The 27750-nt window shown below is 37.4% G+C and overlaps 2 protein-coding genes across 3 annotated transcripts; both read left to right on the top strand.

Moving 5' to 3' along the window:
• Positions 1-509: 509 nt before the first annotated feature.
• Positions 510-9521, top strand: LOC100891438 (amiloride-sensitive sodium channel subunit alpha). The gene is made up of 9 exons (XM_030977089.1): positions 510-1201; positions 2126-2238; positions 2791-2861; positions 3613-3820; positions 4519-4591; positions 6398-6455; positions 6697-6773; positions 7370-7445; positions 8509-9521. Exons 1-9 carry the CDS (start codon positions 510-512, stop codon positions 8668-8670), a joined length of 1530 nt encoding a protein of 509 aa, XP_030832949.1. The 3' UTR covers positions 8671-9521.
• Positions 9522-11459: 1938 nt separating this feature from the next.
• LOC100891497 (amiloride-sensitive sodium channel subunit alpha) lies at positions 11460-27238 on the top strand. Of its 2 annotated transcripts, none has more exons than XM_030976902.1 (10): positions 11460-11796; positions 14339-15471; positions 16279-16391; positions 18900-19063; positions 19786-19996; positions 20539-20611; positions 21570-21627; positions 21956-22032; positions 25730-25805; positions 26636-27238. In XM_030976902.1, exons 2-10 carry the CDS (start codon positions 14387-14389, stop codon positions 26804-26806), a joined length of 2028 nt encoding a protein of 675 aa, XP_030832762.1. In that variant the 5' UTR covers positions 11460-11796; positions 14339-14386; the 3' UTR covers positions 26807-27238. The 2 variants fall into 2 exon arrangements, with proteins under 2 accessions (XP_030832762.1, XP_030832763.1); XM_030976903.1 differs by lacking the exon at positions 11460-11796 and adding an exon at positions 13607-13750.
• Positions 27239-27750: the final 512 nt, after the last annotated feature.

Raw genomic sequence — 27750 nt, 5'->3', positions numbered from 1 at the left:
TGGCGGTTCACACCATTTATGTGGCGCCATATTTCTGTTGCAAAAATAAAAACATTCAATAGTGCATTGTCATTAGCCTTTGCTAGCAGAGCTTAGACGTTACGTTTACGATTTAAAACAAATCTTCTTTTGAATAACATGATGTAGAGTAAACACTATACATATTTGTAACATAATTCGTTTTCTACATCTAAAGATCTCGCAGAGGAAAAACATTATTACTTCCTTTCTGTATCCTTTAACAAAAATATTGGTTCATATATCGTATACAGCAAGGTTAATGCCATGCATGTATAGTAGGCCCAAAATATGTATCTCTGAGATTCTTTTCTTTTTTGCGTTGAAAATTCCTAGTTATTATAGGTGAGTTTTAAAGTAAAACGTATTCACAGACATATGCGCAGATATTACCGTTGAACATTCTTCGCATTGTTGTTAAGCTGGATTGACTGTATTCTAGTTACATGTTCTCCTCTGTTTTGCAGGTTTAGTGACAAGTGCACGACGAGATGAGAGGCAAAGAGAAAGACACTTTGGGGAAATCCCTGACTGACTTCGGGAACGAAACTACGATTCACGGTGTTCAGTACATCGTCAACAAAGACAATATTATCTACCGGCTGTGCTGGGTTGTTATCTGCATCGGATTCCTAGTCGTATTCATTATCCAGGGAAGCGACATCATCACCGACTTCCTGCAGTGGCCGTACTCGACAAAGATCGACATCGTCGGAAGACCCAGCCTAACTTTTCCGGCGGTGACCGTGTGCAATGCGAACATGATGAGGCGATCGCAGCTTGTTGATACTCGATTCGAAGGCCTGATTGCTCTCGACGGCGGAGTCAGCGGTGCCGACTACGACTACTCCTGGTGGTTTTCCTCCGACTTCGTCAACGGTTTCGAACAATCTTCGAGTAGTGTTCAACGGAAAAAGCGTAGCCCGCCCGCTTCGATCGACTATGACATGTTTTCGTGGTACGACCCCTCCGACGTTTCCGACTTCCAATACTACGCTGACAACTGGGACACGGTGACCAGCGGTGACGACTGGACTGGTTTTTATATGTCATCGAGGGCCGACGACTACAGCGACTTCGTCGACGTGGTTAACCCGACGAGGGCAGAACTAACTGATTACGGTCACCAGCTGGAAGATTTTGTACTACAGTGTACCTTTGATCGACGTCAGTGTAATATTAGGTTGGTTCATAAACGACTTTATTTATATCTCGTTTGAACGAGAATATGCGATGAGTTTAGTTCACTACTGCACAAAGAGTCTCTCTCTTTCAATAACACTTGATCTGTTTTTCGAAAGCAAAATCTGATAAGATGTGTCAATGATGCCACCCCCTCCCTCCCACACACACGACTTCTCAGACCCCCCCCCCCCTTTTTTTTTTGGCTAAACATAGGCGGGATAGAATCCCTAGCAACCTTGTGTGCTGTGATAAAGGGAGTGATATACCCGGATTTACTTAATGTTAGATACGCCACTGCAAGGAGTTTCGTTACTTGCATGAGGGGAATGGGTGGCACCACGAAAACTATCCTCTAGGACAACTATCCTAGGGAAAAGTTGTGGGGTAGTTGTCGGGGGTAGTCGTACTAGAGGGTGGTTGACCTAAGCGGTAGTTGTCCAGAGGGTAGTTGTTCTAGGGGGTAGTTGTCCTAAGGGGTAGTTGTCTGGGGGTAGTTGTCCGGGGGTAGTTGTCCTGGGGGTAGTCATCCTAGAGGGTGGTTGCCCTATATGCGGTAGTTGTCATAGGGGGTAGTTGACTGGGGGTGGTTAGCCGGGGTTGGATGTCCAGGGGGTAGGTGTCCGGATACGCTCCTGGTCAATTGGAAATCTGTTTGTATGCACGTATTCTATCGGAAACACTTTTTACAACATTAGTCGGTGTCGAACCTCCCCCCCCCCCCCCCCCCAACCCCCGCGGCTCTTTCATTCATAATGCAACTTGTGCTGAGACACCCCCGCTGTGAGGGACCACGAGGGATGTAATTATATCTGTGTATCTAATCTTCACTTTTCATAATAATTATTAAAGATATAGACATCATACATTGATCTTTATCTTTGTTTTTATGTTGTTGTTTTCGTTTTTCTTTCTTCTATTTTAGTGAGGATTTCTACGTGTGGCAGAATCGGTACTACGGTAATTGTTTCACCTTCAACTCTGCTCTGTCCCCGGCTAACCAGACCAGGACCACGGGTAAAACCGGTGGACTCAGTGGTAAGAACCCGATAACCTTTTAATCGGATTCTTTATGGATGATTTAATTCTATGAGAAGGAAAATAAGTCGAAACTGGTATAAAAAAAAAACTACAGAGGGAGGGAGTAAAAAAAATAGGATGTGAGTAATAAAAGAATCAGAATGTAAAAATTGACAAAATGGTGCAAATGGGCATCTTACGATAACCTAATAACAGCAAGAACCAATTTTTCAAAAACATAATCCTCAAGCAGTGTGAACTTTTTCTCTTTTTTGTAAAACCAAAGACTTCGTGGTGGCCAGGAAATCTCATTTTATTTGTAGCATTTATATTTGTTTTTCGACGTATCTTAAATAAAAATGTGGGCAACTTCTCTCACTCTTTCTTTCTTTTTAATTTAGTTCTCATAATCATTGTTTCATTCAATCATTCATGTATTCATTCATTCATTTATTTAGTAAGTTAATTAGTTATTCGTATACATAGATTGATTTACTAATCTTTCTTTCTTTCTCTTATCATTCGTTGACGGTAACATGATTTATATTTCTATCTCACCGCTTCCTCTAGGTTTACAGTTGACGCTTTTCGTGGAGCAACCCGAGTATTTAGGAATCCTTTCTCCCCACACGGGGGCAAAGGTCAGCATTCACCACCCTGACGTATTTCCGTTTCCGGAGGATGACGCATTGGAGTTGTCAACTGGACAAGAACGTCGATCGGGATTCGTCAGGTATTACGACATTTCGTTTTTTTTTCTTCTTTGATTTCACACCAAATTGTAGCAGGAAAAGTAGAAAAAATTATCTAGAAGAAAGGAACCCCCCTCCCCCCGAAATACATACTCCGCGGACTAGGCATTTCGCCCAGAATATTATGTCTTATCGCATCAAGTACCAAGAAAATTACAAACTTCTGAGTACAATAATGCACGAGCTTTGCTTTTTATCTTCCCACATTGTCTTATATTTTTTTTTAGGTCGCTTAAACAGAAAAAAACATATCCAGGGAAAACCATTGATACTTTTCAACACGCCCCTCTCCTTTTTATCTTTCATCCATCGGTCTCTCTCTCTCTCTCTCTCTCTCTCTCTCTCTCTCTCTCTCTCTCCCTCCTCTCTCTCTCTCTCTCTCTCCCTCTCTCCCTCTCTCCCTCTCTCTCTCTCTCTCTCTCTCTCTCCCACCCCTCTCTCTCTCTCTCTTTCTCTCTCTCTTCCTCTTTCTCAGCAGTCTGTATAGAACCCCAAAAGGAAGATTATCTTATTTTCATTTCGTTTCTTAGTGGTTTGCTATGAAAAACACTTATATATTATTGCCTTTTTTTATAATTCACACTTACGAGAGACAGAAGAAGATAATTTTGTTCCTGTATAACACTTCTATCTCTCTAAGGAATATATCAAGCGCCTGGGAGGCTTCTACACGAATTGCACTATTGACGGTGACGATACCAACTTTACTTCGTCAGAATACATTTACTCGAAGGCGGCGTGTAAGAAGATTTGTTATCAGCTCCATCTGAGTCAATTCTGTGGATGCGTCGACAACCAATTCTTTGACGATTACCCGACAAAATGTGACGTGCTCAACGCGACGCAACGTAAGTAGCAGTTCCCTGTACGTCTGTTATCTCGATGCCCCTCGGACACGATTCGTTATTTCGATTGCGCTATTACCATGCGCTAATCAATTAGAGTGTGAAGGAAGTTGTCCTTACACCAGTAATTCAGCTTTGCAATCCATGTCTGTACAACACCCTCACGTTGACCGCACCAGTCTCTGACGCATTCCTAAGTCAGGCTGCGTCAGGGGCCGTGACTTCTCGTGTGCAACGGCCATCATTTGGCATTCCAAACTTTGTAGCAAGTTCCTTTGAAGAAAAGCAAAACAATGGCGTAAACAGATTGTTCAAAGTTTGAAGGAAACCTGATCATCAGTAAAAAGGTCATTAGTTTTAATATTTGACGACATCATAATATTCACCTGTGAAATTTGCATTGACGAATCGATAAAAATGGCTGCATGTCAAATGGGGTCAGACAACTCTCCATTTGTTCCAAATCACACAATAATGAAGACGGAATGAAAGTCAAAACCATGCAAAGTATAAGTATTATTCGAAAAGTGCCAATCTTGACACCTCGTGATATTTCTTAAACCAAATTCAGTTTATATTCATTTATTTGTTTGTTTGTTTATTTATTTTTCATTTATTTGTTTGTTTAATTGTTTGTTAGTTCATTTATATATTGCTTATTCATTCATCCAATCTTTTTGGTCTCCATCGTCAATATACAGAGTGGTGCCGACAGTACGTTGAAGACAGGTACCTCGACGATGAATTGGCTTGTGTGTGTCCGTCCCCTTGCGCGTAAGTATAATGTAAACCTCGTAAATCAATGCCATTTGTCAATGAATTTGCAATATTTAACACTTTACATCTTACATTTGCACATGATAAAGAAACAGTTTATAAAAACTACAATTTTTTTAAATTAGGTCTGTATGTCATGGAAGAAATGGCATAGGAAAGAAAAAAAAGAAAAATTCTTTAACACTTCTCGTGATATCAAGAGCATCGTCTACATTTACAAATTGTATTTATATGTAATTTACTGAGTTATGTGAATATAAGAACCCATTAACGCTAAAGGAGTGCTAAACATGGCCATGATTTAAATGCGGAACTTCTCATCAAACACTCCGACTTGCGAATTGTGAAGTGAACTCCACCGTAATATGCGATATTGGAAGAAATATTTACCTACATTCTAAAACTGATTTTTGCCACTTCACGTGTCGTGTTTGTAGTCAATCGTAGTCCTTTCTAAAGCCAGGTTGTATACCGAGATATTGATTGGTGGTCACACGAAGAAACCCTTATCGATATTTTTTATTATTTAAATTCTTTGTGGAAGCGCGCTTGAGTTTGTCCAAAACTCCAAACCATTAGCAAATCGATGAGATCACCATCAACAATGCCATCGATCAGACACATCCCCTTTGTATGGCCTACTGCAGGTTGTACGGTCTAACGCCCTTGGTCTATTAACAAGATCCGAACTATTTTAGCTACACATACCGTTTGTCCACCGAGACCTGGGCTTGGGCATCATGTAAGACCCCCCCCCCCCGAATGAGTATATATTTAATGCAATATTAGCAGTAACGGTTCTACAGGGAATTTAGGGTCCCCCCCCCCCGGAAAACAAAAAGAATTATCGCGGGGCACTCGTAGCAAATGCTTTCAAGAACCTTGAAGTCCCCCGAAACCCCCTTCCAAAGCTCTAAAAACGCTTTAAGAAGTTTGGTTTTTAAAATCATCGATTGGCAATTGTAATCATTCATACAAATCAAGTTGTGATGTCTATAACATCATCCTAAATCAGTGCCATTGATTAGGAGACTTTTGCCAGCCCGGTTCGAATTGGTCACAATAGGGCGACTGCTGCTTTGTTGGGCAAGCACAAAACAAAAGAATATACGCCATGTTGTGACCAAGTGAAACCAAGTTGGACAATCTCTGTGTATATATGGCTCTGTCCCGAATGTTGAAAGAGCGCCATCACATCCCCGATCACATCACAGCCATCAACAACCAATAAAAGCAGTAACAACTTCGACACCTCGATCACTAATCGTTCATGTTAAGGCCTAAAATAAAAACTTGTTGCATTGCCCTTTGCGACCGACCCAAAAATCTGAAAATCTACGGTCGGCATCTTAATTTTTTTTTTTTAACGTTTTTAGATTTTTTTTTATTTAATGAATAAAAAAATATGTATTTTGTTTGTTTAAATGGGATATAATTGCATAAATTCAAATTATTCCAAAATTCTCACTCGTGCAAACCATGGATAATTATGAGGTGAAAAAGATATCAATGGAATGATGACGTTGAAACACATGTATTAATGCATTAAAAACTGAGAAATGTCAGTCAAAAGAGGGCGGGAAAAAATTCAAATCTGAAAAATATCGGCCCAGCGACAAAAAAAAAGTTTAAAAAAACAAAAAACTTTCCGACCGACCGACCCATGTTTTGGCACCCAAAGGGCAATGCAAAAAGTTTTTATTTTAGGCCTAATAGATCTGTATATTTTATTTTTCCCCTCTCTCTCTCTCTCTCCCTCCCTCTCTCCCTCTCTCTTCCTCTCTTCCTCTTCCTCTCTTCCAGGGAAACCAAATATGTTAAGACGGCATCCTCCTTGCTGTGGCCCTCAGAACGGTATGAGGTAAGATGCTTACATTACGATGTGAAGGGTCTTACTTTAAGATTAAGCTGTCTGAAACTTCCTTCCTACAGTAAAGGTCTGGCAAAGATATATTTGTTTAAACATTGTCAGCTTCGCCTTGTTGTAGAAGAAGTCATTTATCAAATTAGTTTTTGTCTACATTGCATTTATTCAGTTTTTAATTTGTTCATTCATTAATACAAGTACATTAATTTTTCTAATCATTTTCTTCTTTTGTTAGGAGCATCTTCTTCGCCGTTTGAACGCATCTTCGCATAGTAATGCCGTACGAATATTAGCAAGCAGCGAACTGAGCAGGTTAGTGGACCCTTCCGGTTCAATCCCTCGTAAACCTACATTGTTACAATGCGTACAATTACATATGTGTACATAGTTCTTTCTTGCTTTGACCTATGTTAGATTCATAATAAATTGACGATTAATAAAGAATTGTAAAATGCATTTTTGTTTTTAATAAATAAATTAATTAATTAAAACCATATAGGATTTCCAAAAAAATACAATAAAATGATCATATATCGTTTTATCAGAATATTTTTTTTCATTTCATCTTGGATCCTCCCACATTCAGTTGGAATACTAATAGTCCCATAATCAGTTGATCACGATCGCATATAATTTCGAGAAATCCACTGAAAGGCAATTTTAATACTTATTGTATATCTCGTGAAAATATGTTATCATTTATCAGTAACAGTGATTTGATGGTTGGTTGTGTTGGTTCTTTTACCTGACTGCTAAGAAAGCATAAATGCTTGTAAGTAAGCAACCAGACGGCCGACGGCTTTAGGTTCTCTCTGAGAGACCTGGTAGTGAGGATTAATACCTGATTCGACCCAATATTAATAACATACAAAATTAAAATCGCATATCTATTTCATTTTCAAATACAGCAAGAATCTCATTCGTGTAAAGATCTTTTACGAGGACCTAAACTACGAATTCGTGGAAATGGTTCCAGTTTACACCGTGAGTATATAAGACCTCATCAACCAGACTTTTGTTAATTGGACATAGAGGGCGTCAATCAGTTTAATCTGTGTGGGTGCAGAGAAAGAGAAGCAAGAAAAACACAAAAAGAAAAGTTTTCACTTATGAAATGTACTTATAAAATGTACCATAAAAAAGATTGTTTTTATAAATAGGATGAAAATGCATATATAGTGAGAAGAAGTCAGTGGAATGGGATGAAGGAGGAGAGAAGGGGTAGACAAACTAAACTATTCATACCCTTACCAGGCTTTGCAATTTTCTGAGTATGTGAAAAATTGATTTGTCCCGACTTATGTGTCTATTCAACAAAGGACCTAGTTCGACCAGTCCATCTTTCATTCTTGAGTAACGAAAAACGCAAGCGGCATCAGATTTACAAGGGGTATCTATAATTTACTTGTTATCTGTAAACCCCATCTTTAACTGCACACTGAAATTGGTATGTGGGACAACACACACACACACACACGTGACTTAAAAATGAGTCCAATTTAAAAAATAATCTTTCGAGTCGCCATTGGATTACAGTCTTATTTGAAATATGAGGACATCTCAAGAGCAATCCTCGTAATATAACTATGCTACGATTCCATTCCTTTAAATTTCAATGAAGAGGATTGGAAAGCTAATAACATGAAGTGTTATAAAGATATCAACTGGGCTTACTTTGTTTTATCTTGCGACGTTCATGTCCACTACTAAACGAGCCCCCCCCCCCCCTCAAAAAAAAAAAAAAAGATTGCCGCCAAAGACCAGTCGGTCTGATGAAGCGTCTTGGATGAAACATGAAACGTGGCAAGCTAAACAAAGGAAGTCGAGTAGACTTGTTATTACATTACATTTGTAATGTTATATAATAGGGTACTTGTCAGCGAGCGTCATATTGGCTTGTAGAGGTATCACGTGACACTTAATGTTTTGTTCTATTTAATATTCTACCTGGATGACTGGGAACATTCAAAGAAAAAGCTTATAATTGATATTTCACGTTCACTCTATAAACTCAAGCTTCTGTTTCTGTCTGTCTTTACCTCCTCAGATCCCCAGTGTTCTTGGTAGTGTCGGCGGTCTCATGGGATTGTACATCGGAATGTCTTTCATCAGCGTCTTCGAAGTCCTCTCCCTCCTCCTCCGAATATGTAGGATCGGTTTCGCTAAGCTCTTCTTCAACGGCGAACGTGTTCTGCCAATCAAAACCTGATGGACCAACGTCTCTTCACTTCGCCGAAGATCAGATTAACCGGACTCTTTTTCTGCGATCGGACAGATCCGACTAAAGCCTCTTCCTTTGCTTATAATATTGACAATTAACATTGGGATGCAGTCGGTAAGAGATTTGGAAATCGGCGTCATTGTCGTCCATTTCAAATTTTGAAGATCTCCCTTCCACCCCGCTGTGCCGTGTAGCCGGTAAAAGCCAACTTTCTGCAACCCCTTCTTTATGAAAAAAAATCAGACTGATCAGACACTTCTTCCGCGATAGTTGGGAGTCAATGGAGGATCAGTTTCTTTTAAAAGTCTCTTTTACATCCTTTCAAAATGTTGAAGATCGGTGATACTGAACTCCTCGAAAAACATGTAGTGCAGCTAATGAAGTCTACATGGATAAGCATCTCCAAAGTCAAGTCTCATTTTAGTGGAGATCATTTCCGAAATTGGATAGTCTATTAAATTTCGAAGAACCGGTTCTTCCGAGTTTTCGTTCTTGTCTTCCGAATATTGAATTGGTTCGCATAGCAAAACAATATCGTAAGGTTTTCTCAATCATCATGTGCAGTGGGTAAAAAGATTGAAATCATTTTTTTTAAAGACATCATTTCTCTTCAAATACTGAGGATTTGTTGACCAATATTCTTTTGTTATGATTGAGGGGATTCAGTGAATGTCGGATCACTTTCTTCCGTTCTGGAGAGTGGAGGTTGTTCTCCTGGGCAATTTGTATGCGATTGAACTTTTCCGACCATGAAACAAATATTTATTTATATTTTATCCCGATTATTCTGTATGTGTTTGACAGAATGAATAAATAAGTGTGATGTATGCCAATCTTAACAGTCTACTATGATTTATTTTTGCCATCACTCACATTGTGTGGTTCTTTGTATTAACACAAATCTAACATGAATCGCCAATCATTCAACGCATTGAGGATTTTTATTTTTTCTTGCTAATATGTCATGAGGATACATTATTGTTTTAGTCTAACTACATAATTTGCTCTCTCTCTCTCCCACACACACACACACACACACACGCACACACGCACACACACACTCTCTCTCTCTCTCCCTCTCACACACCCCTCCCTCTCTGTGTCCCCGCTTCCCTCTCCTCTCTCTTTCTCTCTCTGTCTCTCCCCTTTTCTCTCTCTCTCTCTCCCTCTTCCTATCCCACACCCTCCATCACTGTACCTATAATCTCCTCTTTTCTCTCTCTCTCTCTCTCTCTCTCACTCTCTTTCTCTCTCCCTCTTCCTATCCCACACCCTCCATCTCTGTACCTATAATCTCCTCTCTTCCCTCTCTATCTCTCTCTCTCTATCTCTTTCTCTCTCTCCCTCTCTCTCTCTCTCTCCTTCTCGCCCCATATACCCCAATCTCTCCCTTTCCCTCCATCGCTCCTTTTCACTCGTTCACTTCTGTTTTTATCAAAATATATATTTAATTTGATGAATCAATGTTATAATCGAGAGACTGAGAATGGAAGATTCAGGAAAAATAGATACACCGAATGCATGCAAAAGGTGAAGCATTAGGAATTACAAAATTCAGAATAAACACGAGTGAGGGTGAATGTTTTGCGGTAAGAAAAAAAATCATGAGCTGGATGGGTATGATATAAACGAATATGGTTTGTAAAAACGCGTCAAAACGCGTCATAATTATGACGCACGAAAAGATACACAGTTAAAATTTGTTTTAACAACCTCGGATTAACGGGTGACCTGATCTGAGAGTTGTTTAAAATGTTAAGCTTCTCGAGTTGTTTAAAGTTTAAACACTTAGTTGATCAACATTTTGAACAACTTGTTTAAAATCACAATTTAAACAGCCGGTGTTGTTTAAAGACGGTTGTTTAAAAGGAGCTGTTTTTGTGGGGGTTGTTTACACCAACTGGGTTGTTAAAAGAAAGTTGTTTAAAAAGGAGCTGTTGTTCAGTGGGGGTTGTTTACACCAACTAGGTTGTTTAAAGAAAGTTGTTTAAAAAGGAGCTGCTGTTCAGCGGGGGTTGTTTACCACAAAAGGGTTGTATAATGGGGTATAATTTGGGTTTGATACTCTGAATAAGTGCACCACTACTTCTGGGTCTCTATATAGGTATATGAAGAGTAACAATAGGGTAGGGTAATTCTGCAATTTATGAATTAGCGCCAAAACAGTGCCCATTTTGCATGCACGCACGTATAAACTGCATTATAGGGATGCATGCAATCTCTATGGCAAGGAAGTTAGCACACGTTATAACCGAGTGCGCGATCAGTGCCGCACTGCATGACACGAGGATTTCAAGTCTACCTATATTCTGACAATTGCGTACGGATACTGAAAATTTTAACTGTGAACTTACGCTATAAGTTAAACATTTCAAATTGGTTAATAGAAAAGTGATTTCAATTAAGCCATTGAATCCCCAGTCACTTAGAAGTGCATCGGTAGCTTGTTCGGCCATGATGTAAAATAAAGCTTTTAGCCAACGCGCACTTTAATGGCCGCGACGTGACACATGACGTCATATGTAAACAACACTGTCTAAAAGCTCTCGTATAGTAAATATAGCAGATGTTAAATTTTAAACAGTTAATGTTTAACAAAATTACTTTCGTTTCTAGCAACATTGTTTACAATTTGCTCAACTGTTGTTTAAAATAGTGTACAACTGTAAGTAAACATCACTTTTTTTAAGCAACGTTTTTACTGTGTAGGCTTGTCGATAAACATCCTTTGTGAATTCGGGCCATACAGTTGAAATTAAAGTTGGTGTGTATGGGACATCTAGGATACAACAAAACTTTAAAAAGCTCAGACTTTGTAAATAATCGTCTCACAAATAATATGCAGAATGTGCATCCAATCGGAACATGATACCATTCTGTAGGTGATGCAAGAATGTAGGATTAGAACTGTCCGGAACACAGGCTTACAAATAAATCCATGCAGAAAGGAATAGCTCACAAACTGTGTAAAACGCTTATCTCCTCTTTTCAAGACTTTTCCGTGTGGCGATATTTCAAGTGTATTAAAATGGCATTCTACAAAACTTCAACAGAACATGAGAGAATATTTTGTGGAGACAGCTGAAAAGTAATACTTTGGTCTGGCCTTGTTTGGTGAGTATATAAAATCCAGCAAATAATATCCATTCATGATCGTAAATTTTCGCATATCCATGAAGTTTTGTGGGGTTTTTTTTCTCAACTTTGTTTTCAATCGGAGAGAAATCGTTGTAACTACCAGTTACCAATGTAAATACTAGCCATATATATAATGGGACTCGTTTAGGAGTGGACATGAACGTCGCAAGATAAAACAAAATAAGTCCACCTATACTCGTTACGTGTGACATTGCATATCAAAGTAATGAAATGCAAAACAGAGTACGAAATATGCTTTATTCTTCGACAATAATAAACTATATAGTATAAACTATTCTTCAATATTTTCTTGAGTATATACGTTATTATTAACCTTCTTCATAAAATCACGTCATTTCATGCGATGGACCACCATTATGTTCTGATTACAATTATATTGTGGAGGTAAAACTTTACATAACCCGTGCAAAAGCAATGGGAAACTAGATTTGAATTTGTCACTGTTGACGTATCATGTGAGCTGCAGCAGATCGAACTAAGCTGAATGACGAAGTTGAAGAAACGATCACCAACAGGCAAGTAGTAGTTGTAGGGGTAGTAGTAGTAGTAGTAGTAGTAGTAGAAGTAGTAGTATTTATTTTCCGTTTGATTAAAAACAAACATACAGTACAAGTATATACATAAGTATGAATGAAACGGCTGGAAAGCACATATTGAGCTGTACCAGGCACGACATAGGCTTACAGGGGGGTGTTTCACAAAGATCCTAAGTTGAACTTATCTCTAAGCTTGACTTGACAATAATTATGGAAAGCCATTAGCACCCTTGAAAACATTTTGTAGAAGTTATTTTAAAAGGCATAAAATGTTGATTCAAATCATTCATATTTTCTATTATCATGGGAGATTTCATGTTCTTGATGTGGAATTGATGAAAAGTCTAAAATATCTAAATTTTTGCTTTTGAATATTTTTCATTATAAGGCTACAAATGGCTCTCCATAATATTTAAGTCCAACTTAGAGTTAAGTTCGACTGAGAATCTTTGTGAAACACCCCCTGGTATTCCACGGGGTCCAGTAAATATTAAACATGACGTATAATTCGTTACTAAATTAATGGATATAAAGAAGGAACAACACACACCTACAAATGCTTAGAATCTACAAAATGGTTGTTATATAAAAGGACTGCGAACCCCCCCCCCCCCCGATACAGAGAATACAATATCCCGAATCTGGAATAGGTAGTCTGGGTGATTGGATTGGTGATGTGAGTGGGACAAACACTCTCCCTGGTTAATTTACGCTTAAAACCACTACAAGTTGAGACAGTTCTTACAATAACAAGGAGATTAGTATAAACCATAGCTCCTCTATACTCTATAAACAGGGATCATTTCTTTAAGCGATTTAAACATATAAATTAGCAAATGTTGATTTCTACTGTCGTGTAACGATTCCCAGTTAAGGGCATTGTGAATTTTCTGAATTGAGTATACAAGAGTCACGATTGATATGTAGAATCAAACGCCTAGCACGATTTTGGAGCTTTTGTAATCTTTCATTTACATATTTACAGGTCAAACCATATAAATGTACAACATCTCCGTAGTTGAAGTGGGGAAGAATAACTGCATTATATACTAGTTATAGTATAGATTCATTCAAGGTGTTTCTTAATCTACCAGAAAGCTTACCATGTGTCCTATTGTTCACCATCTTATCAGTGTGAATGTTCCATTTAATTTGCTCATCACAAATGACACCTAAGTACTTGACATATTCCACTTGTTGAATTTTGGTCTTACAGAGGGTAATATTAAGTTCATTTCTTTTGACAGCATGTGACGACTACCCATTAACATACAAACTGTTTTTCATAAGTAACACCTAGTTTATTTTCCTTCATCCACTGGTGTAAAAGAAGTAGCTCACTGTTCAGAGTTGACTCAATTTTGCGTACTGAGGTAACGGAATATTATACATGTATCACTTTGTCGTCTGCATATAATTTTAGACCGCTTGATTTAATAATTATATTTGGCAAGATCGTTAACGTACATAATAAATAAGAGGGGCCCTAAAAGCAACCCTTGCGGGACCCTGCCCGCACTATATGAAGATGAAAGAGCATGATTTGCAAGGGTTTTACACGTTCTTCCACTTAAATAGATATGGAACCAGTCACTAGACATAATTTTGATACCGATGTTATGCATTTTCTTCATAAGAATTTGATGGTCGACAGTGTCGAATGCTTTCCGCAGGTCGACAAATAAAGTACCTGTGTATTTAGAATAGTATGTGCTGAAGTCAATCATCTGTGACCTTTAGGGTAGATGTTGTCGAATGCTTGTTCTCTACATGAAATGTCATTTTTATGCAAGTATTCTAACTAGTAACTGGTGTTGTACAACTCATTCTAAAATCTTTGACACACAGGGCAATATCGAAATTGTCCTGAAACTACCAGTGGAGGATTTACCGCCATTCTTATTCGTTTTCTCTCTCTTTCTCTTCCTTCCCCTCCCTCCCTCCCTCTGCTGTGCTGGCAGTTGCTACATGACCAATGGCAAGAACAGTTGAAAAATAATACGAACATAATGGATACCGAAGAAAAGGATACTGTGAAAAAATCCGTGACCGACTTTGGTAACGAGACGACCATCCACGGCCTCCAGTTCGTCGTCAATAAAAAGAACATCATCTATCGCCTATGCTGGCTGGGCATCTGTACCACGTTCTTAGTTGTCTTCCTCATTCAGGGAAACGTCATCCTCAAGGATTTCCTTCGATGGCCGTACTCGACGAAGATCGACATCGTTGGACGGCCCAACCTGGCATTCCCGGCGGTGACCGTGTGCAATGCAAACATGATGAGAAGGTCGCAGATAGAAGGCAGTAGGTTCGAAGACCTTGTCAATCTCGATGGCGGAGTTGAGGGTGCCGACTATGATTACTCATGGTGGTTTTCATCGGCATATAGAAACTGGTACGCCTCGAGTTCCGCATCATCTTATGGGCAATCTAGTGATCAGAACTCGAATGGTAGATCGTCGTCTTCATCGCAAAGTGACTCAGCGTCATCATCAGATGGTCAATCTTCTTCCAGTAATTATGACCCCTCATCGTCGGAGGAATCATCGTCAGCGTCATCTGGAGAGTCGTCTGGAGTGACATCTGATGGTCAGTCCTCTTCCAGTAGTTATAGCCCGTCATCGTCGGAGGAATCATCGTCTGCTTCATCTGGAGAGTCGTCTGGAGGGACATCTGATGGTCAATCCTCTTCCAGTAATGATGGCCCGTCATCGTCGGAGGAACCAGCATCATCGTCACCTGGAGGGTCAGCTGATGGGCAGTCCTCATCCACTAATTACGGCCCGCCACCGTCAGGGTCAGTATCGTCTTTTGGGTTACCAAATAGCGAGTTCCCAGCACCTAATTGGGTTAACGAGTGGTCATGGTACGATCCCTCGTTCTTTGCTGACTTTGAATTTTCTGAAAACGGCTGGGATGGAGTGTCTGGTGGAGAAGACTGGCAGGGCTTCTATGAGGCCTCCAAAGCCGATGACTACAGCGACTTTCTTAACGTCATCAACCCGACGAAGGAAGAGCTGGAACAGTACGGTCACCAGCTGGAAGATTTCATTGTGCAGTGTACCTTCGATCGTCGACCATGTAATATCAGGTTAGTTTAGATTGGATTGAATTGACCAGAAATGATACATAATGTTATACCTACACGTCATTATGTCAGAAAAATGCCGAACAGGATGGCTATTCGGAATGCTGATTTTCAAACAATAATTTGAAACAGTTTGCAAAGAATATGTTGTAAATCTTTTCATATTTATGTAGGACTATATTATAAAAGACGAATAGTTGTGATGGTTACTGTTATTATTTTGATGCACATCTTATCCAGAGGCAAAGAAGAATAATTGATGGAATATAATAACAGATTAAGATTTAAAACTACATGTCAAGTAGCATTAATAAACATACAAAAAAAAATTACAAAAATACAAAGAAAGTTTGAACAATAGTACTTGTGGATCCGTAAAAGTCAACAAAGCTTGACAATTGAATTCAATAAGGTGCACGAATGATGATAACATATTGTAGTTTTTACATTTAACAAAATAATCCCACAGATGGACTGTGTTTTACTTTTGCAATTTAAAATCGAAACTGTCCGCAAGTTAAAAAGTTTACAGCACTGGATCCTGAAACAATGGCTAATCCATGGCTCTCAATATAAAGAGTTACGATTTATCCGGGCTGGTCCTCCAATCAATTGTAAACTGACAAATTAATATCTCTTAAGTACAAAGTTGCTACTGAACTGAATTGAACTGAACTGAACTGAACTGATGGGAACTGGTTATGAGATAGTCCTTAGGGGTCGAAACGTGAAGCTCTCCGCCCCCGTTCCGTTATTGAATAAATATATTAGACTACACTTTCAGGATTGTTTTCCCCCTGTTTCTTTCAGCCGGGATTTCCACGTTTGGCAGAATCGTCACTATGGTAACTGTTTCACCTTCAACACAGAATTGTCTCCGGACAACAAGAATATATTGACGGGCAAAACAGGAGGTCTTAATGGTGAGAACAAATTGTCAGTTTGGTAAAGTCTTATCCATTTTCTGTCGATTAATTGAGGGAAAAAAGTAACCCCCTCTGCTCTCTTTACTTGCAATAATAGCATAACATTTTTTTAATTGAATGACAATCAAGGTTTCCTGAGAAAGAAGAGAGTTGAAAATAAATAGAATATGGTTTAATACATATTTGGAGTATTTTTAGAAATTGGGAAAAGGCCCTTTAAATCAAAAGCAGACAGCCGAATATAAATTTGATACAGAAAATTGTCATCGGCTGGAGTTGTCATAACGTAAAGTTTAAAGGTATTACAAAATTTTGGTATGGGGTCATGAATTTGGTTTAAATTAACTTATTGGAAGCATATGCGTTCCTACAATATTCATTGATCGTTGTCGCGGTTGAAATCGAGTTTAAAGTTATGAAATTATAAATAATAAACTCTTTAAATTGTATAGCTCCCTCTCAAGGTCAAGATATTAATTTAGCTATGAAACAATGTTTCTTGACTAAAATCGACCAATTAGCTATTCCCGTTTGGAAATTATATATCACAACTACATATTCTGATAGTTTCATGGTCGCAACTACCACTGCACGGCCATAGGCGCTATTTGAAATTTATCAAAATTTACCGGGAGCACCGGTAAACTTTTATATTCAATTTTCAAAAAGTGTTTTAGGGGCTAATTTGTTTAGTGCTTATACTACATCCACAGGGGCATCCAAATATATCAAAATTGTAAAGATTCACTATCCACCCAATTTTCAAAATTTCCCAAAACTTTGTATTACCTTTAAGCTTCTACCAACCTTAATATTTAGTAGGCAAGCTTCCATCCACTCTTGCGATTATTCATTCAAAGTGTCATGCTGTCTGCTCTCCTGAGATCACTGGAGCGAAGATAGGTGATTATAGTGAATAGCCAGAGACCTTATTCAGTGAAGAATTAGTCCTGTTTTTCCATCAGTTATTTGTTGTTGTTAATGTCTTCATTGTTTGTATTTATCTAACAGCGTGTCCACGCACAACAAGAATCATCCCGAAACTCTATAATTTAACGTCGTATAAAGAATCATCGCATAGCGAACATGGCGTCCACACACAAGAAACGTCGTATGAAGAGAATCATCGTATATACCGTTTAGGGATAGCTATACGATGAATTTTGTGTGTGTAGACACGGGGAAAATTACCTTTAGCCCAACGTTTCTTCTTCTTTTTCTTAAATCCGTGAAACTTTCCAAATATTCACTTCTTGTATTGTTTTCAAAAATGTGATTTCCAAGTGCTCGCTTGGACCCATAGATCATAGTTATATGAATTTTGTCTTCCTCACCTCATAACCAAAGCTACATACATCAGCAGAAGAGACCACACACTCAAGCTCTCTGTTCCTGAGGCAACAATAGACTCCTACAAGTACTCATTTTACCCCCGCACCATTCGCATCTGGAATCAACTACCATTCACTGCAGTTACTGCCCCAACAGTTGCTGCTTTCCAGATGACCGCCCTCCCTGTCATCAGAGGGTTGGAACCTCCTGTAGGTTCCAGAATGCTGTAAACCATATAGCAGCATGATTTTTTTACTTGCACGTCACTATTTTACTGTATAAAGCAATTGTACACCATTTTGTTGTCTGCACCTTCACCTGCTGTCACAACACATCCCATCCCAGTATAGCTTGGAAAAGCTGCTTCAGGGATTACCTCATCAAGTATCATTATAGCCATTCCACTTTCTCAGATCATATTTGCTTTGAAGGAACATTTGGCGGTAAAAAACACTATTTTGGGGAAGAAATTGATGTGTTTTCAATGTGAAGTGAAATTCTGATGGAGCGCTCGAGACCCAGCGCGGCCCGATTGTCGTCCGTGTGTAAGACATAATAGGGACTTTTAGATTCGCACAAAGACAATGGGGATTGCTACGATCGACGTCCTTTTTAATGCACTGCCTTGAATGGACGGCACACGTATCAGTCCACGCGAATCTAAAAGTCCCTAATTAATCTACATGTGCCACTCTCCAACTATAGGTGTTCTATGGATATCCGGTAGGGTGCGAACGTTAATGTCGATAGGGATTCGACAGTTATTTTTGTTAAACTGGAGAGCTCCAACCCAATATCTAGTTGATTTTAATAATACGTTAATGTGGTTAGATTGGCATGTGTGCGCTTATAAAATAGCGCCTGGTCGGAATACTCCCCTGGGAGAGTAGAGCACTATTATGCGCGGATTAGCGGTTGAAACCAATGACTGGGGTAATGATAATCACAATGTAAAGCGCTTAGATTAAATGTGACTATTGTAGTTTTTAACTTGCAGATATGATTTAGGCATGTACAAAACAGCAAGGACCCAAATACTGAGCCTTGTGGCACCCCACATTTGACTGTCAAAAAGTACTACGAACACCTAATTGACACGGTACACTATGTAGTCTGTTAGCAAGATAGGAAGAGAACCTATGTAAACTCTATTATCTATTTTCTTTCGTTCAGGTTTACATTTGACGCTTTTCGTGGAGCAACCCGAGTATCTAGGCGTTCTCTCGCATCAAACGGGGGCAAAGGTCACCATTCACCATCCTAATGAATATCCGTTTCCGGAAGACAATGCCTTGTCTCTGGGAACCGGACAAGAAACGTCGATAGGGATTCGACAGGTATTTCTTTTTAAACTGGGGAGCTGCCTCATATCGAGATGATTTTTAAAAAACCCAGAAGCATGGGAAAAACTGATCAGTGAAATATGAGCCAACAAAAAACTGAAGTCGTAAAATCAAACAAACACAAAGTATTTGCTTTGTGCAGACAGTTGAATAATTTTCAATTTTCTTGGAATTATTGATGAAGGGATTACAGCATGAAATTAGATTATGTCTATTGAAGGTAAGATGCATGTCTGAATGATTAAACTTTTCTTTAGGTAAAATAGAACTATCTTATCGGATGTTAAGGTTTTTGCTCAACTATTCACTGATCTGTTTGTTCAATTGTTCTGCTCCTTTCGAAACCAACTAACATGGACATCCCCTTAAAGAAAAATGAACATTCTGAAGAAGAAATAATATTTACAATACAACTAGGCCGTACTACTACTACTAATAATAATAATCATGTAATCAATAATAATGATAATAATATTATTATTACATAAGATAAGATAATAATAATATTATTATTACAGTATAAGAGGAACAACAACAGCAACAACAACAATACTAATTATCATTATATAATGAGATGAGGAAAATCTCTTTCAAACCCCTCCCATATTGCATTCTCTCAATCTTTCTCTCCCTCCCCCTCCATCTCTCTCCCTCTCTCGTACTCTCTCACGCTTCCACGTACAAGCCATTTTCCATTCACGTTTTAAATTCCTCAGGAATACATCAAGCGACTGGGAGGCTACTACACGAACTGTACCTCTGACGGGAAGGATACTAACTTCACCTCCACCACTGAGTTGAGTTATTCTTCGGTGGCATGTAAAAAGATTTGCTACCAGCTCCATCTCAGTCAATTATGCAAATGCGTTGACGATCAATTCTATGACGGTTTCCCCACAAAGTGTGACGTGCTGAATATGACCCACCGTAAGTAGAGTTTAGTTCCAAAACAACTAGTTACATAGCATGCATGGGACTGAGAAAACGCTGAGATTTTGAATCCTTCATTAATTTGATTTGAGCAGGTTTTGGAACCGAAATCTTTTCCATGGGGGAACAGAATTTCCCACAGGCCATTCAAAATGGAAACTATTTTTCTTCTGTCAGGAAGTTATGCAGTGCACATGACTATTGAGATTCATAATCTTCAGTTTTATAACATGTAGTGGAATCAATATATTTTGTATAAACACTTTTCTTAATCCTGTGATATAGATACTCACATACAGGTCCAATTAACGCATATACATGTATCATGTTTCAAGACTTAACAATTTCAATTTCATTCAACAGAAAAGGCACGTTCTCATACGAAGCAGAAAATCTCATTGGGGTCGCGCGTCATGTGTGGACGGGCATAAAATATGTGAAAACCTAGTCCCCCGAAATAGATTCTAATTAAACATTAAGTATTATTTCGATAAAATTGTTCATTCTTTTTTAATTCAATGTCACCAACTATTAAACAGAAATCTGTCGGAAATTTGTGGAAGACCTGTTCCTCGATGACAAGTTACCGTGTAGCTGCCCTCCGCCTTGCACGTGAGTCATTGTAAATATTATCTTCCAAGAGCCAGAAAGGCATGAACAATCTTCACTTAAAGAGACTTGGTAACATTGTTCAGATGAGAGGAAATGGTGCTAAGGTAGTGACTTCAATACTAGATGTAAAATTAAAGATAATCTGAAAGTTTGAGTGAAAACAGACCATTATTAATGCTAAAAACTGGGGAAAACTGATCTGATCGATTCCCTAATTCTCCCAATTATATTAATACAATTTCATTACATTTTAGGTAAATGAAAATCGTCACAAAACAATGAATTAGCTCTTTATACCATTCCAGACATTTAAGTGTTGAAATCTTTTGAAAAGCCTGTATTATGTCATATTTTCATGGAAACGGTTGGAAAAATTCAAATATGGTTGGGAGATTTACTGTAAGAGGGCGCACCTTCAAAGAAAACCATAAATATATTTGTGGTTTGAGAAATTTTCAGGATTGTTTGCATGTCAAAGGTTTAGTAAAGTAAAAGGAGCATAATAAACATTTCATACAAAAACTACGCAGTTTTTTCACCAACCTTCAACAATGTTACCGAGTAACTTTAAGTATGGTATAACGTCTTTCTGGCTCTGAGCCTAAATATCTGTTCAGACCCAGAAGGTTTTTTAACAATAATTTATGTACATTAGGATGAGTCAACGCCCTTTTGGCTTAGAGCCGACGAAATATGAAACTATTTAAAGTAAAGTGCATTTTTATAAAGAGTGCGTCTATATATGCTAGTTTTAATTTTCCTTTATTGGATTAGACTAAATCATTACATTTTGTTGTTCACAAGGTATGCCACATCAATTTCAAAGTTGGACAGGGGCCGGTTCCCCCCACCCCCTCCCCCGCATCAGTCAATACTTACTTGAATGCATGAAAAGCTTTATAATTATTTCTACCGTGTTATAAATATAGTGTTGACGTCTAATTATATCGTTCCCTAGAGAATTCAAATACGTAAGGACGCCCTCGTCATCGCTTTGGCCATCAGAACGCTATGAGGTAAGACATTTTTAAAATTTAATTTAATTTTAAAGATTGAATGTACATGTATATAACTACTAATTTATAAAAGGTCAAATTGATGCTTATTGCATTTTCGTTTGATTCTGCAATAATCAGATAAAATCTTTCCGTCCAAAATCGACATGCCTGGGGAAGGGGGGGGGGGGGTGGCACCATTTCCTCTCTTGGGTAATCATGATGAAACTAAAACTACGAAGCCTGGGTCATAATAGTGATGTGGGTCAAACGTTACTTCGGTTACTTTTACAAATATTTGAATGTTTTCTTTAATCAACAAATCATTTTCAATTTGATCTCCTATTAGGAACATTTATTGCGCCGATTGAATGGATCTGCAAATGAAAATCTCATAAGGGTACTACAGAGCAACGAACTAAGCAGGTTAGTTCGCCCCGAGACACACACACACACACACACACACACGCGCACACTTTTTTTTTTTAAACAATTTTGTTTTATTTCTCCAAATGTGTAATACAAACCATAACATACAATTGAATAAAATAAACGTGTTCAATATTGATGCTTTTACATAAACATAATTAAAAACAAACTTATTTGCAGTATAATATAACTTAGCAACAAAGTAAACTTATAAGTACCTAAACGTAATATGTCAATTGTAAATGTTATTCACTTATATATTACAAAAAAAAAACTTAAACAAATCTGGAGGTAATTTTACTGAAACAATCCTGCCCCCTCCCTGCCCCCTCCCTGCCCCCTCCCTGCCCCTCCATCACACAAACATACTCACCCTCTATCACACAAACATACTCACCCACCCACACACATACTCACCCACCCACCCACCCCCGCCCCCACACACACACTACTCACTCAGTGGATGTCTGCCAACATTCCTAACTCAAGAAAAATATACTAAATAAGTTATCCAGGTCGCAAAATAGAGTTACGCTTTTAACAGGCTCACGGTGGAGAAGAAAACAAATCTTAATTAATCTTAAGCTGCTCCCACTTTAAGAATGTGATCCTAGCTTTCCCATTTGAATTGCTATTTTCTTTTCCTCATCCCTATACTTAAAAATGCTTTTTTTCATCTTTTCTAAAGTTAGTACTCGCCCCCCCCCCCCGATCTAGATATAAATGTAACATACTTCACCATGAAAATGATAGTATTGCACATTTTTATTCTATATGAACTACCTACCAACCCAACAAATATATCTCGTCATTCTAAATCTTTAATTTCATCTTACTCAAAAAGTTGTATTAAAGCCTGCCATATCCTTTGAACGCTCCCACAAGATAAAAATAAATATTTGTATGTTTCTATTTCCTGCTTACAAAACGAACATAAATTATCACCAACAAAACCAAATCTATGAAGATGCTCATTATTGTATACGGCTCCATGCAATAATTTAAATTGAAATTCACGTTGTTTTCTAATGAGTATAGTAATTCTTGGTCTAACAAATATTTCTTTTAATTCTTTATCTATAAAATCATAATCATTTTGCCCATCCCTTACCTGCAAATCATACGTTTGTTGCAGTGCTTTGATAAAATAATCATAGATTGTTCTTGAACCCACATCCACAAACTGTATTTTTTTACTAGAAATATGGAAATAAGTATTAAAGCTTATCAAATCAACCTCGAGGAATTCTATTAACCCTGAATCATCCTTCCATAACCTGGGTATCGCATCATAAATATCAATAATCATAAGCAAATTATTACCTTTCATACCGAGGTTCATAAAATATTTAAAAGACTTAACATGACCTTTCTCAACCAAATGATTCAGTTGAACAATCCCTCTTTCAAACAAGTATCTATCAAATATACTTTTTCCATTTATACATATATTCTGATTATTAAAAATAATTGGATTAATATAACCCTCCAAATATCTTAAATTACTTGTCTCTTGCCATGCTTGCAACATTTCCATATAGTATGGTGGAATATTTAAAACTAGTTTAATCTTTTTAAAATCATAATCACATACAAAAATAAATCTACCACCCACGAACTGTAAGCAGTGATCAAAAACAATTTTCATCCCAAACATTTCTCTCCATATAAAAGACGTTTTATCCACATTATGCGCTGTATTTTAACGGACATTTCAAAATTAATCATTCTTAATCCTCCAAAGTCATAATCCTGATACATTATTGCCCGTTTAATTCTATCTTTCCCCCTCCATATAAATTCAAATGAAATCTTTGCAACTTCTTTGTATACCCAATGAGGGACAATAACGAGAGATGAAATATAATTTAATTTTGAAAGCGCATAAGTTTTTAGCAAATGTATTTTACCCATAATAGTTAAATCTCTTTCTTTCCACCATACAAGCAATTTTTTTTTATTTTACTTAGAATTTCTTTATAATTCAAATCATCTTTTAATCTTTGATCTAATGAATAACTAACCCCTAAAATATGTATTTCCTTAACCAAATTTCCAAATAAAGGCCCATCAGGTTTGTTCTCATCCTCACCCATCCACATAAAATGTATCTTTGTTTTATTCACTTTAAGACCACTAATTTGTTCAAATGATTCAAAAATATATTGCAACCTTCTAACCGAATCAATATCCTTCAAAAATATTGTCATATCATCGGCATATAACACTTGCATAATTTCAGATTTTCCAAATGTAATCCCTTTAATACCGTTGTCCCTCCTTACTGCATGCGCCAAAATTTCGATGGCAACCAAAAACAAATATGGCGATAATGGATCCCCTTGCCTTACTCCCCTTTCTATTTCAAAATACCCCGTGGAGTGACCACCGTTCATAACACAACTACTTATCCCTTTATACAATAATTATACCCAAGAGATAAATGAATCTCCAAAACCGAACAATTTCAATATTTGAAATAAATATCTATGAGATACAGAGTCGAAAGCTTTCTCAAAATCCACTGCACACAAAAACCCTTTCCCTTGTTCCCCATAATGCATAGAATAAAATAACATGTCATCTATCAATCGTACAGCTTCCCCAATATTCCTATCTTTTATATTTCCAACTTGATCATGATGAATTATTTCATTTAAAACCTCTTTCATTCTTTTTGCTAGAACTTTAGATACAATTTTATAATCTACATTCAAAAGCGTGATGGGTCGATAATTTTTTATATGGAGAGTATCTTTCGATTCCTTCTCAATTAAGGTAATTACCCCTTGTTTTTGAGATGCCGTTAATTCCCCCCTTTCGTGTGTTTCATTCAATACTTCTACTAACAAAACTGGCCAAAAAGTATAATCAAATTCAACTCTTAACCCATCATTTCCCGGGGTTTTTTCAATTTCATTTCTTTTAAAACTTTCAAACATTCATCTTTAGTTAATTTACCTTCACAGATTTCCCTATTGTCTTCATTTAATTTTGAAATATCATTAAAAAAGAAAGGGTCGTTTTGATTTATATCAGCCCTTAAAGAATATAAATCTTTATAAAATAGTTTAATTTCCTTTAAAATTTCCTCCTTATCTCTAGTAGATACCCCATTTTCTTTGTACACCTCCCTAATTACACTTTTCCTTTTATTCGATTTTAACAACTGTTCAAAATATTGCGTATTGTTTTCTCCATCTTCATACCAAGCTGCTCTTGATCTTATTTTAATGCCCTGTCGAGAAAAATCATACACGCACACACACACACACGCGCGCACACACACACACCCACACACACATTCATATAATCTACCAATCTACCAATGTCTATCTACAGGCAAGAAGTTATGAACTTTTGATAGTTGTAATCACTAAACTTACTTTGAATGTCAAAAATGTTTCAATTAATGGTCTGAGAAGAATTTTTTTTTTGGAGGACTTATGACCACATGAGAGAAAATTTATCGAGATGAAAACGGAAAATTCAAAAATGTTAAAAATGCTGTTCTATTTCGTAAAAAAAAATAATGCTCCACCGAAAAAGCTGCTAACTGAACTAATTCGTCATCTGAAGAAGCAAAAATACAGTTTGTAAAAAAAAAGAGCGAAGATTTTAATTGCAAACGTTTTCAATGAAAATTAATTAGGAATACCTTCATTCTTTTATGCTCATTTTTTGATATTAACAGAAAAAATCTGATTCGCTTGAAGATCTTTTATGAAGATCTTAACTACGAAGTCGTAGAAATGGTACCGGTGTACACGGTGAGTATGAACGGAGCAGTATACTAACAAAATACATCATAATTATCTGTGTGTTTTGTGTCATAGGTATCTTTGGAACCGGTGTTATATGTTTGATATAAAATAGAGAATCTCAGATTGTGCTCAAGAGGGCCCAGGCAACCATCTTACAAATTAATGGCCGCCATCAAGACTTTCTTATGATCATTATCGTTATATTATTATCATTATCATTATCGCTATTATTATTATTATTATTAATATTATCATAGTCATTATTATTATCATCATCATCATCATTTTATATTTACGTCTTGAATTTGACGTTGCTCCCTTTTTGTAGAAAAAAAAATCACCGTCTTTTATTTTTTATATTTTGTATAAGATTGTATACGACTCGGGACAGTCATGTCAGCCGGTTTTTATGAGAGATTTATGCTGCTTATTATAAGTAATATTCTAGTACACTGATACCTTGGGTCTGTGTTGCCATCGTAACAATATACGCAAAGGTTCTTACTAGCAAAAGTTCTTACCAAACATGAATTTATCCTTCAATGACTAATTCTCTTCCCTGTATTTAAAGTTACTTGTATTGTCCTTGTGTATTGTCCAAGCAGGGACAAGTCCCTGGTCCAAGCTAAAGGGCGTTCCCAACCCAAGCATTAAATATTGCTATCATGGTTTTCCCCTCCTTCTGCTTTTGGATTTTGTTATTTCACTGTTCTTTCATTGTTCACCACCTTGTCAATATGAAGGAAATAAATGTGAAGTTGACAATTTAAATTCCAATCATCATCATTGTCATCATCATCATCATTGGTGTATTTTCAAATTGTTTAACTCCTCAGATCCCTAGCGTTCTTGGTAGCATCGGTGGTCTGATGGGATTGTACATCGGAATGTCTTTCATCAGCGTCTTCGAAGTCCTCTTCCTTGTCCTCAGATTAATCAAGATCGCTCTCATCAGAATATATTCCCGCATCAACCGAGTCCAACCATACCCCGTTAAGAACGTTTGAGGAAGAAAAAACGTAACACAGTTGTTTTGCTTATTTGTTTGTTTGTGTGTTCGTTTTAGCTATGACTTACGAACACGAAATGTATGCAGTTAGGCCTTTAACAAAAATGTTGTATTGCCCTTTAAGTGCCAAAACATGGGTCGGTCGGTCGGTCGGTCGGAAATCTATTTTTGGTCTCCCTCTTTAGGCTGATATTTCCAAAGTTTGAATGCTTTGATACATTTTTTTTTCTAAAAAGAGGTTTAAAAAAAAAAAATCCTTATTAAAACGCCCACCGTAGATTTCAAGATATTTGGGTCGCGCAAAGGGCAATACAACATCTTTTTTGTTGACCCCTTATCTAAATCAAAAACCGTTTTCAAGACAACTATACCTCGTCGAGTAAGTTTGCAGACAACTACGCCCTTTTACGTATTACCCTCTTTAAAGTTTTTAAAAAATTCCCCTACTTGAATATTTCCTTGTGGACATACTCTTTCCATTTTCGTGATGTCTTTGTTTCCCGAAGGAATCATCCTAAAACATTGAATTATTCAATCGAAATTTTCTTGACGAATAGAACAATTTAAAAGTAGTATTTTGATGGTTTTTGTAGACCACCGTTGGTCTCAACTGGCGTATATTTCTCTTTATTTTTCCCCAGATCTTAAGAATGTGGATACTAGTCCCATCTTGTTCTCACTTGATATTACATGTATAACATGCAATGTATAGCAACCCGTTGCGTTGATATTTCGATGACGATGTGCGTGTAACAATCATTATGGATAGAATGTGCTTCACATGCAGATTAGCCAGATTTTTGTAGGGCAGTCTGTCCCTGATCTGATGATCAATTCATAGAAGCTTCTAGAGTGATCTAAATCCTCCTTTTGTCCAACTATCTCACACATAATGGCCCGAATTCACAAAGGAGGTTTGTTGACAAACATAGGATTATGTGC

This window comes from Strongylocentrotus purpuratus, unplaced genomic scaffold, assembly GCF_000002235.5.
Source record: "Strongylocentrotus purpuratus isolate Spur 01 unplaced genomic scaffold, Spur_5.0 spur5_scaffold_9, whole genome shotgun sequence".
Classification (NCBI taxonomy): Eukaryota; Metazoa; Echinodermata; class Echinoidea; order Camarodonta; family Strongylocentrotidae; genus Strongylocentrotus; species Strongylocentrotus purpuratus.
This window is presented reverse-complemented; position numbering and strand designations above follow the sequence as displayed.

Coding starts and splice junctions, on each gene's coding strand:
- LOC100891438 (XM_030977089.1), top strand. CDS start 510: ATGAGAGGCAAAGAGAAAGACACTTTGGGGAAATCCCTGACTGACTTC. Junction 2,239..2,790: donor TAAAACCGGTGGACTCAGTG/GTAAGAACCCGA, acceptor CGCTTCCTCTAG/GTTTACAGTTGACGCTTTTC. Junction 3,821..4,518: donor CGTGCTCAACGCGACGCAAC/GTAAGTAGCAGT, acceptor GTCAATATACAG/AGTGGTGCCGACAGTACGTT.
- LOC100891497 (XM_030976902.1), top strand. CDS start 14,387: ATGGATACCGAAGAAAAGGATACTGTGAAAAAATCCGTGACCGACTTT. Junction 19,064..19,785: donor CGTCGATAGGGATTCGACAG/GTATTTCTTTTT, acceptor TAAATTCCTCAG/GAATACATCAAGCGACTGGG. Junction 25,806..26,635: donor AAATGGTACCGGTGTACACG/GTGAGTATGAAC, acceptor TTAACTCCTCAG/ATCCCTAGCGTTCTTGGTAG.